The sequence below is a fragment of the Rhincodon typus genome, chromosome 10 (genome assembly GCF_021869965.1).
Source record: "Rhincodon typus isolate 14 chromosome 10, sRhiTyp1.1, whole genome shotgun sequence".
Taxonomy (NCBI): domain Eukaryota; kingdom Metazoa; phylum Chordata; class Chondrichthyes; order Orectolobiformes; family Rhincodontidae; genus Rhincodon; species Rhincodon typus.
In genome coordinates, this window is record NC_063341.1 from 78,391,729 (window position 1) to 78,403,863 (window position 12,135).

Genomic DNA, 12,135 nt, shown 5'->3' on the forward strand with positions numbered 1-12,135 from the left:
TTTTAGTGTTGACGAGAGAAAATGGCATGTGCCTGAAGAACATGTATTTGCTAGAGTCATCTTGGAGTTGAGGGTAAGCATTTCTGGCATCATATCTTTAATTGGGAAGTTTGACTCATTTGATCCTGCTGTCAAAAACTGGGCACAATATATGGAAAGTATGCAATAATTTTTTTCTGGGACAGTTGAAAAGCAACAAGCAATCCTTCTGACTGATTGCAGGCTTGCAGCATTCTGGGTTATAAGGGGCTTAACTTTCCCAGAGGCTAAAACCTTCCAAGGGTGGGCTGACAAGTGGCAAGTGACATTCGTGTCACACAAATGCCAGGCTACAACCATCACCAATAAGAGACAATCTAACCACTGTCCCTTGACATTCAATGGTGTTACCACCACTGAATCCCCCACTATCAACATCCTGGGGCTTACCATTGACCTGAAACTCAACTGGACTCACCACATTAACAAAATGGCTACAAGATCAGGCCAGAAGCTGGGAATACTGTGGTGAGTAACTCATCTCCTGACTCCTCAAATCCTGTCCACAATCAACAAGGCACAAGTCAGGAGTGTGATGGAATACAACCCACTTGCCCGGATGAGTGCAGCTCCAACAACACTCAAGAAGCTTGACACCATCCAGGACAAAGCAGCTCGCTTGATTGGTACTATATCCACAAGCATCCACTCCCTCCACCACCGACGCTCAATAGCAGCAGTGTGTACTATCTACAAGACTCACTCCAGAAATTCACTAAAGATCCTCAGATAACACCTTCCAAACCCACGACCACTTCCATCTAGAAAGACAAGGGCAGCAGACATATGGGAACACCATCACCTCCAAGTTCCCCTCCAAATCACTCACCATCCTGACTTGGAAATATTTCGCCGTTCCTTCACTGTCGCTGGGTCAAAATCCTGGAATTCCCTCCCTAATAGCATTGTGGGTCAACTACAGCAGGAGGACTGCAGTGGTTCAAGAAGGCAGCTCACCACCACCTTCTCAAGGGCAACTAGGGATGGGCAAGAAATGCTGGCCAGCCAGCGACACCCACATCCCACAAATCAATAGGAAAAAGTAATTTGATGGAGTTGCTTAAGGAATATTACGTCTTCCAATTTCCTCTAATTCTGAGACGCTATTGGTTTTATTCGACTATTATAGAACTGGGGAAATCTGTATTGGGATTTTTGACAAGGTTGAGATGACTGGAAGAGGCGTGTGATTTTTGGGTTAAGCCTGAATGAGATGCTGAGAGACTGTTTGGTATGTCATAACCACGCAAAAGTGCCCACTAACTAAAGCCCTTTAAATTTGCACAAGACCTCAGCCAGATTGAGAACTTACCCTGGGGGACTGTTGCAGACTAAGGGTATGACTTTGGTTCTGTTCTCCTGTGAGAAGCAGTTGGTGCAGTTACCACTGTTGATCGTAAAAGGCTCGGGCCTAAGCCGATTGGGCTGGAATTGGTTGAGAAAGATTTACCTGGATTGGGTCAACATTTTTTGATTGGAAAATGGCTGCCTCAGTGAAGTCCTAGTGAAATACCCAGGAGTTTTTCAGGAAGGGCTTGGGTCTATCCAAGGGGCCAGAGCCATTTTACATGTTGACCAGGTCACAATTCCAAGATTTTGCAAGGCCTGCCCAGTGCCATTTGCCTTGTGGGTAAAAGTAGAAGTGGAAATCAGGAGGCTGGAGAGAGAAGGAATCATCAAACTAGAGCAGTTTGCAGAATAGGCAGCACTGATCGTACCGATTGTGAAGCCTGATGGGACAATACACCTTTGTGAGGATTTTAAGTAAACGGTAAACTGCTTCTCGCAGCTGGATAAATAACCAATCCCTCACATAGAGGACTTGTACACAAAGTTGGCTGGGGGGAGGGGGACGCTGTCCTTTATGAAGCTGAACATGAGTCACACCTACCTGCAATTGTGGCTGGATGAGGAGTCCCAGAAGCATGCTACAATTAATATATCAATATACAAGAATGCCATTTGGGGCATCATCAGACTTTGCTCTTTTCCAGCAGACGATGGAGAACATTTTCCAAGGGCTACCCCAGGTTATCTGGATGACAAAGTAATAGCGGGAGACCAATAAAGAGCACTTGGAGAACTTGGACATAGTGCTTAAACATTTCTACCAGGTGGGCGTACGCATTAGAAGTGAAAAAAATGTGTTCCAGGTGCCCCAAGTGACCTACTTGGGTTGCAGAGTCAACACAACCAGGTCAGACCCGTTGGAAGAGAAAGTAAGTGTGATCAAAGGTGCCCCAGCTCCCACATCTGTACTGGAGCTAGGTCTTGCCTTGGGTTAGTGAATTATTCCGGAAAGTTCCCATGTAACCTAGCCTCCATCCTGGCTCCCTTACACCAGCTGCTGAAACAGGGTCAGCCTTGGAAATGATTATGTAGCCAAGAAGCAGCCTTTACGGAAGTGAAAAAGCAGCTATTGTCATCGAAGATGTTGGCCGACCACAATCCGAAACGAGAGGTGGTCTGAAATGTGATGCCACCCCACACAGTATCAGGGTAGTGTTGGCTCACCGGTGGCTCAACGTAGAGGAACGCCCGAAAGTGTAAGCTTCCTAGACTCCAGCTGATGCCAAATGCAAATATGCCCAGGCAGAGAAGGAAGGTTTGGTGGTCATCTTTGACGTGAGAAGTTCTACCCATACCTTTACCGATGGGAATTTGCCATAGTAACAGATCACAAAGCTCTGCTAGGGTTACTGAAGGAAGACAAGGTGGTGCTGCCCATAGCTTCCTGTAGAATTCAGCGTTGGGTCCTTATTCTCAGTGTGGACAAGTTAGAAAACCGTGCAGGAAGCCATTTGGCTAATGTAGATGTGTTAAGCTGCCTCCCACTGGCAGTTACTCCATCGGTAGTGCCTCCCCAGAACAGTCCGTTCTGGTTTTGAACTTCCTGGAAACCCGTCTGGTCACCAAGGACAGTACCCGATTGTGGGCACAAAAAGATCCGGTCCCAGTGAGACTGAAACATCTGGTGGTAATGGGGCAAACGGAGGGGCCACTGCAATCTGGATTGAAACATTTTTGGCCCCAGTGAGACGAGACCACCGTAGAGGGTGGCATATTACTGTGGGGAGCAAGGGTGATTGTCCTGAGTAAGGGTCACTGCCAGATACTGACTGAACTCCATCAGGGTCATCCAGGGGTTTCCAGGATGAAGATGCTGGCAAGTACCTATGTCTGGAAGCCAGGGTTGGATGCCAACATAGTGCTTTGGTGGGGCAGGCAGTGCCCAGAGTGCCAACAAGGGCAAAAATTACCACAGCAGTGCCCACATATTTGTGGAAATGACCGGGAAAACCCTGGACTCAGTTACATGTCGGTTATGCTGGTCCTTTCAGAGGCTCCATGTTCCTGGTTATTGTGGACACCCATTCAAAGTGGTTGGACGTGTATAAAGTTTGTTCAGCAAACTCAGGGATGATGATTGAGCATCGTTCACAACACATGGACTCCCGGAGGTATTGGTCATGGACAATGGGACATCATTTGCCAGCAGGGAATTCCGATATTCCCTAAAGACAAATGGCATTTGGCACAAAAGGACAGCTCCATACTATCCATCGTCCAGTGGTCTCATGGAAAGAGCAGACCAAACATTGAAGGCAGGTTTAAGGAAGCAGCCTACAGCGTCACTTGAGGCCAAACTGTCCCAGTTCCTGTCCGATTATAGAACCACCCCATATGCAATGACAGGGATAGCTCCAGCAGCGTTGCTGATGGGGAGAAGACTCTGCTCCAGGTTAAACCTGATTTTCCCAGTCCTGGGGGGTTGCAGGGTGAAATGGCAGCAGGAACACCAATGATGGCCACATGCCTCCTCTAAACGAGTGACAATTTAATTCAGGGGATGAGGTTTGGTGCCGGAACCATGGAAATGGCCCTGTGTGGGTATGAGAGGAGGTTGACACGAGGTCAGGTCCCATCACTTCCAAAGTTCAGGTAGGTGAGGCAGTCCTGAACAAACATGTGGACCAGCTGAAAACTGTTACCTCACAAATGGGGCAGGAGCAAAACATACCTGCCCCCTCAGAACATCCAGAAGGCCTGTTGGAAACTGTAGGTTCTCCCCCTCCATCCAGTGTCAAGTAAACCTCATGGTCCAAGATGGATGCACCTCAATACTGTTACTGTCGGAAGAAGACGAGGAAACTCTCCAGAGATACTCTGAATGCAAGAAATGGTCTATGGTCCGGTACATGCCCATCGTGTCAGAGTCTGAATCAGAGGAACTGGACTTGGGGCAAAAACATTGCAGGAAAAGCTACAAGCCAATGACCAGGCCTACATTTCCCGACTTGGGTGGGAGTGATGTAGTGATTGGAACCAGGTGGACCTCATTGACTACGAGGTTTTTGATTGACTGAGGTTAACAACCCCAATCAAGAAAGCCCTGGGTGACCAGCATAACCAGGAGATTAGAATCTCCTCAGTAGAGGACTGACTCTGAGCTGGATGGTCACAGCCAGTGGACTGTACACTAGTAAATAAAGGGTGAATTGGTGATGGGATACCGGCATCTGTGCAGTTATTTCAGAGCCTCTATGTGTTTTTGTCTCTTTGTGTTTTTTTCCACGAAAATGCATTACCTCACATTTCTCTGCATTGAAATTCATCTGCAAGGTGTCTGCCCCTTTGGCCAACTTGTTGATGTCCCTCTGAAGTCAATCAGTATCATCCTCACAATTCACTATTCTCCCTGGCTTAGTATCATCTGCAAATTTAGAGATTTTGCAATTTATAGAGTACTCCATTTTCTTTTTTGACCAGTCTGAAGAGTGTAGCAGATTGTGTGAGTTTTTCTTCCAAATACTTCACCCTCAATCTTCCCCCTTTAAACAAAACTCTTTCACTCCATCATTAAAGACAGTTTTCTGTTCTCCTCTGGAGTCCCCTCTGTCAGGCTTCAGAATCCCTCTCACAAAGAAAACAAAAGAGAAGAAAAAATATAACCAGGAGATTAGATCTCCTCAGTTCACCAATAAGAGACAATCTAACCACTGCCCCTTGACATTCAACGGTGTTACTGTCAGTGAATCCCCTGCTGGCAAGGTCAATATTTGTTGCCCATTTCTAAGTTCCCTTGAGCGGAGTGGCTTATTTGTGCAGAGGGCAGTTAGGGGTGAACCACACTTTGCTGTGGGTCTGGAGTCAGATGTAGGCCAGACTGGGTAAGGATGGCAGATTTTCTCCCCTAAGGGAGATTGGTGAGCCAAATGAGTTTTTTGCAATAACCAGTGATAGTTTCACAGTGCCTTTTCTGAGACGTGTTGAATATAAGTGCATTTACATTTCACCAGCTGCTATGGCGCAATTTGAGCCCATGTCTCCAGAAGGTTAGCCTGGTTTAAGGTCTTTATCATCAAATACCCCAGACAGCTAAAGGATACAGTAGCACACTGAAGGTTATGTTGAGTTTCAAGTTGTTGTCTGTCCTCACTGAAAGGACACTCCCAGGGTATGGGAGCTGATCCAGAATGTGCTGTGGTTCACACCGAGTGGATCTTGATAGTCAGGGAGCAGAATGTACAGCAGGAAAAAGCTAGTAGAGCTAGTCCAAGTAATCTATGCCAGCGCTTAAAACTCCACCCAAGCTCCCTCTCACCTGACTTCATCTCACCCTATCAGTCTGTTCCTCTAATGCTTTCTCCCTTGTGTGTTCTGACAGCTCCCTTTAAATGCATCAACATTATTAACCTCACCCTCTCCTCATGGGAGTGAGTTTCACAACCTCTCCATTCTCTGAGGAAAGAGATTTTTGATTATTTTTATTCATGCAGAACCTATTTGATGAAGGGTCATAGGAACTTAGGAATTAGGAGCAAGAGTAGGCCTTTCAGCCCTTTGATCTTGCTTCATCATTTAACATGATCATGGCTGATCTTACCCTGGTCTCAACTCCACTCTCCTGCCTGGTCCCCATAGCCCTTTAATCCTGCTTTTCATCAGAAACATATCTATTTCTTTCTTGAATCTGGTGATTGATTTTGCCTCCACTGTACTCTGGGGCAGTGAGTTCCACGGATTCACAACCCTCTGAAAGAAGTAGTTTCTCGTCATCTCAGGTCACTGTGCACAAAATGTTAACTCTGTTTCTGTCTCTACAGATGCTATCAGACCTACTGAGTTTCTCCACCATGGCTTATTTTTGTTTCAGATTGCCAGCAATCACAGTCCTTTGATTTTATCCTAAACTAATTGCACAGCCTTTATCTTCGCTACATATTAACAAAAGCACAAACTTTAAGAAAGTAAATGGATTGTGAAAGGTCAGTGGTTGCAATATCAACCCTGCCCATCAAATTAAAGAACTTCCTGGTCCTTCAAAGACAGAAAATACTTTGAAGTTATGACATAGACATAAATACTTTGCATGTTTGTCTAAAATTCCTTTTTGTGACACCATAACAGAGTTAACCATCTCCTCTAAGCAAGGAAGGTAATAGAATGTGATTAACATTTATATCACATGCTATCATTTCAGGCATAAGAATTTTCACAGCATCACATGATCATGACCAATCACAGGGTTGGGGTGAGATTTCAGTGTTTGAAAGGTACCATTCAATAGGGGAAAGAACTCACCGGTCTCCCTTTGGGGCCCTTTCTCCCACGGGGTCCAGCAATACCCTGAAAAGGAAATGACACACATTACACAAAACAGCTTCTCAAAACAAAATAATTCAGTGAAACATTGAAACAGATGAGCTACAGATGAAAAGGCAGGCAATTCTGAGTCTAAGTAACAAAGGTGTGAAGCAAAACCATGGTTAAAAAATAACCAATGTGTTAATTTATCTCTCTGTGATTACATAGGGGTACTGAGGTGGTAATGTTTTTGGGGAAATAACCCGTAGGTCTAGACTAATGATCCAGAAACATATGATCAACTTATCATAGAATCCTTACAGTGTGGAAGCAGGCCATTCGGCCCATCAAGTCCACACCGACCCTCTGAAGAGCATCCCAACCCATCCCTGCATTTTCCACCCCAGACACTACAGACAATTTAGCATGGCCGATCAACCTAACCTGTACAACTTTGGACTGTGGGAGGAAACCGGAGCACCTGGAGGAAACCCACGCAGACACAGGGAGAATGTGCAAACTCCACGCAGACAACCACCCAAGGTTGGAATTAAACCTGGGTCTCTGGCGCTGTGAGGCAGCAGCGCCAACACTGAGCCACCATGCCATAGTGGCTCAAATTCCATGATAGCTATGGAATTTAACTTCATTTAACAATGAATTAAAATCTGGTGATCAGATTGTTGTTTGCTAATATACTTTAGTGGCAGGAATCTGCTGTCCTTACCTGGTCTGCCCTACATGTGACTCCAGACCCAGTAATGAGATCACTTCTTAACTGCCCTCTGAAACATCCCAGAAAGTCAGTCAGGCAGCTGGCTCTCCATCACCTTCCCAAGGGCAATTAGGGATGGCCAATAAGTGTTGGCCTTGCCTGGGATGCCCACATCCCACGAATAAAAGCTAACTATAACGGGCTTTGATATCCTTTGAAATGGGGTGGAGATGGCCAAGTGGTATTATCACAAGGGTATTCATTCAGAGAACTGAGAAAATAATCTGGGAACTTTCCTTCAAATCCTACTGCGACAGATGATGGAACTTGAATGCAATAAAAAGCTGGAATTAAGAGTCTAATGATGGTATATTCATTGTTGATTGTCAGGGGAAAACCCACCTGTTTCCCTAATGTCCTTTAGGAAAGGAAACTGCTATCCTTACCTGGTCTGCCCTACATGTGACTCCAAACCCACAGCAATGTGATTGATCCTTAACTGCCCTCTGGGCAATTAGGGATGGGCAATAAATACTGGCCTAGCCAGCAATGTCCTCATCCCATGAAATGTTTATTGCATTCAGCCAAGTGATCAGACTCAGAAGTTGTGAACCAATCAGATGATCCTGCTGGAGTGCATTCTGGGAACACACTTACCTTTGTACCTTCTGGCCCGGGTGGTCCTACCATCCCAGGAGGTCCTATAAACCCCTGAAGAGCAAAACGTAGGTGTCAATTAATATAAAGGCAATGTCTTATAAAATGATTCCTGGTCTGGCACAGTTTGTGGCAGCTCTATCTCAGTTACAAGTTAAAGTGGGAGAGTAAATACAATGGTTACACTATGTGGGGGCAGGCGAGAGGCTTTTGAAGTGCCGCTTCAAGGATTAATATTCTAAAGAAGGGTACTTTCATGGTGTTGGGGGCAACAGATTAGCACAGATTGAGGATTGGTTTGCTAACAGGAAGTAGATGACAGGCATTATGGGTAGTTTGTCATTTGGCAGGAAGTAATGAATGGTGTGCCACAGGAATTAGGGCTGGGATCTCAGCTATTTCCAATTCATATTAATCACTTGAATGAAGGGACCTAATGTGTGGTAGCTAAATCTGCTGATGATGTTGTGGAGGAGAATACTGAGATACAGTCTATTAGACTAGACGGGATTGGGGTTCATAAGGAGGAGGTGTTAGCAATTCTGGAAGGTGTGAAAATAGATAAGTCCCCTGGGCCGGATGGGATTTATCCTAGGATTCTCTGAGAAGCTAGAGAGGAGATTGCAGAGCCTTTGGCTTTGATCTTTATGTCGTCATTGTCTACAGGAATAGTGCCAGAAGACTGGAGACTAGCAAATGTTGTCCCCTTGTTCAAGAAGGGGAGTAGAGATAACCCTGGTAATTATAGACCAGTGAGCCTTACTTCGGTTGTGGGTAAAGTGTTGGAAAGGATTATAAGAGATAGGATTTATAATCATCTAGAAAGGAATAATTTGATTAGGGATAGTCAACACGGTTTTGTGAAGGGTAGGTCGTGCCTCACAAACCTTATTGAGTTCTTCGAGAAGGTGACCAAACAGGTGGATGAGGGTAAAGTGGTTGATGTGGTGTATATGGATTTCAGTAAAGCGTTTGATAAGGTTCCCCATGGTAGGCTATTGCAGAAAATACGGAGGCATGGGATTGAGGGTGATTTAGCGGTTTGGATCAGAAATTGGCTAGCTGTAAGAAGACAGAGGGTGGTGGTTGATGGGAAATGTTCATCCTGGAGTTCAGTTACTAGTGGTGTACCTCAAGGATCTGTTTTGGGGCCACTGCTGTTTGTCATTTTTATAAATGACCTGGATGAGGGCGTAGAAGGATGGGTTAGTAAATTTGCGGATGACACCAAAGTCGATGGAGTTGTGGATAGTGCGGAAGGATGTTGCAGGTTACAGAGGGACATAGATAAGCTGCAGAGCTGGGCTGAGAGGTGGCAAATGGAGCTTAATGCAGAAAAGTGTGAGGTGATTCACTTTGGAAGGAGTAATAGGAATACAGAGTACTGGGCTAATGGTAAGATTCTTGGTAGTGTGGATGAGCAGAGAGATCTCGGTGTCCATGTGCATAGATCCCTGAAAGTTGCCACTCAGGTTGACAGGGTTGTTAAGAAGGCGTACGGTGTGTTAGGTTTTATTGGTAGAGGGATTGAGTTTCGGAGCCATGAGGTCATGTTGCAGCTGTACAAAACTCCGGTGCAGCCGCACTTGGAGTATTGCGTACGGTTCTGGTCGCCGCATTATAGGAAGGATGTGGAAGCATTGGAAAGGGTGCAGAGGAGATTTACCAGGATGTTGCCTGGTATGGAGGGAAGGTCTTATGAGGAAAGGCTGAGGGACTTGAGGCTGTTTTCGTTAGAGAGAAGAAGGTTAAGAGGTGACTTAATAGAGACATACAAGATGATCAGAGGATTAGTTAGGGTGGACTGTGGGAGCCTTTTTCCTCGGATGGTGATGGCTAGCATGAGGAGACATAGCTTTAAATTGAAGGGTGATAGATATAGGACAGATGTCAGAGGTAGGTTCTTTACTCAGAGAGTAGTAAGGGCGTGGAATGCCCTGCCTGCAAAAGTAGTAGACTCGCTAACTTTAAGGGCATTTAAATGGTCATTGGATAAACATATGGATGATAATGGAATAGTGTAGGTTAGATAGGCTTCAGATTGGTTTCACAGGTCGGCGCAACATCAAGGGCCGAAGGGTCTGTACTGCGCTGTAATGTTCTATGTTCTATGTTCTATGTTCTATGTTCTATGATACAAAGATAGGGACATCGTCGGGAGACTATAAAGAGTCTGTGAAGAGGCAAAGGTGAGTGAAGTGAGTGGGCAGAGGTTTATCAGGTGAAGTACCAAGTGGAAAAATTATAACTTGTCCATTTCATAGAGCATTTCATTTGGAAAAAATGAGTCCCCTCAGCTCATCATGCTCCTGCTGGTCGCCAAATATCCCATTCCAATCCTAGTTTCCAGCACTTGGCCTACAGCATTTCAAGTGCTCATTGAAATATTTCTGAAACATTGTGAGGATTCCTGCTTTGATCAGCCTTTCAGGCACTGAGTTCCAGATACCCAGGTATTTGATATGAAACGAGATTCAAATATGATGCAGGTTGAGCCAGATGTGGGTGAGAAGCTTGGCCAATCAGAGTAACGGGCTGCATCACCAGGTACACAGCATGATCTGCAAAGTTAAGAGAGCTGGGAAAGCAACATTTATTTTATTTATTCATTGGGAGGATGTTGGCATCAATGGCTAGGCTAGCATTTATTATCAATCTCCAATTGCCCTTGAGAAGGTGGTGACGAGCTGCCTTCTTGAACCACTGCAATCCATGTGCTGTAGGTTGACCCACAATGCTGTTAGAAAGGGAATTCCAGGGTTTTGACCCAGCGACAGTGAAGGAACGGTGATATATTTCCAAGTCAAGATGGTGAGTGGCTTAGAGGGGAATTTGCAGGGGGTGGTGCTCCCACGTACCTGCTGTCCTTGTCCTTCCTGGTGATTGAGTTCAAAGTCATGGGTTTGGAAGGTGCTGTCAGAGGATGTTGGGTTAATTTCTGGAGTGTATTTTATCGATGGTGCGTGCTGTAAAGTGTACATATTGTATGTCACTGGAATTCCGTTCACAGTGGCATTGTGGGTCTACCTACTGTAGTGACTGACACAAGGTCAGTCAGGTGGACTTCATAGAATATGAGTTCCCTGATTGGGGCTGTTCATCTGGTCCAATCAGGGAGCCCTGGCTGACAGATATAAACAGGAGTGTCAGAGGTTCTGCTCACTCTGAGAGCTGGCTCTGAGGAAGCCGGGCCAGTGTCAAGGACAATGCCCATGTAAATTAAGGGTGACTTGCTGATGGAATACCAGCCTCTGTGGGTTATTTCACTCACAGCAGGAGGACTGCAGCAGTTCAAGAAGGCAGCTCACCACCACCTCCTCCAGGGCAACTAGGGATGAACAAGGTGCTGGCCCAGCTGGTGACACACACATCCCATGAATGAACATATAAAAATGTCCCAGAGGCTCCATGGCTTTCATGGAGAAATTCTTCATCCAGAGAGTGAGGGGAATGTGGATTCATTCCCAAAGGGAGTGGTCAAAGTGAATATTAATACCTTAAAGGGAAAGCTGGATAAATCCATGAGGGAGAAAGAATTGGAAGGATAGACTGATAGGGTGAGATGTTGAGGGAGTGGGAGGATATTCATGTCGAGCATAAACCAGTACAGAACAGTAGCACTGAATGGCCTGTTTCAGTGTTGTAAGATCATTATAACGACAAATGCTCACTGTTACAGAGACAGCCTGTGATCAGGAATGAAAATGCTGAGGATAACAATGAGAACTGCTTCAGTTTACACAGTAAAATATCCAACATTGAATATAAAAGCTCTATTCTTCAACAATCCCTTAAGGATCTGATTTCTTTTTTCAAACTGGGATTCCAACATATTGCAAATCAAGACGCAACTATTACAGATGTCAGGGCAATTCCACAACTCATGATATAGATCTGTAGCTTCACTGTGCCTAGGTCAGTGAGTTCAATTCTCATTGGAGATTTTACCGACTCTGACATCTATAATTGTAGGAAAAGAAGCATCAGCAGGACAAATGCTCGGACAGGACTCCCTGTAAGGGCCAAACCTTCTGAGCAATTTACCCCGAGACTGATCAAATTAGCACTGATAGACAAAGCAGCTTTGCAATTTTAAAGGGGCGGGAAAGTGGAGATCAAAGCTGCCCTGGGGGAGG

The 12,135-nt window shown here is 45.3% G+C and overlaps 1 protein-coding gene across 1 annotated transcript in view; it reads right to left on the bottom strand.

The window, feature by feature from the left end:
* LOC109937347 (collagen alpha-1(XXIV) chain) overlaps positions 1 to 12,135 on the bottom strand; it is a 180,451-nt gene that overhangs the window by 19,782 nt on the left and 148,534 nt on the right. Inside the window, exons 11-12 of the mRNA XM_048601567.1 lie at positions 8,000 to 8,053; positions 6,625 to 6,669 (exon numbers count right to left, since the gene is read on the bottom strand). Coding sequence (XP_048457524.1) covers positions 6,625 to 6,669; positions 8,000 to 8,053 — 99 coding nt within the window. The remainder of the gene's footprint in view (positions 1 to 6,624; positions 6,670 to 7,999; positions 8,054 to 12,135) is intronic.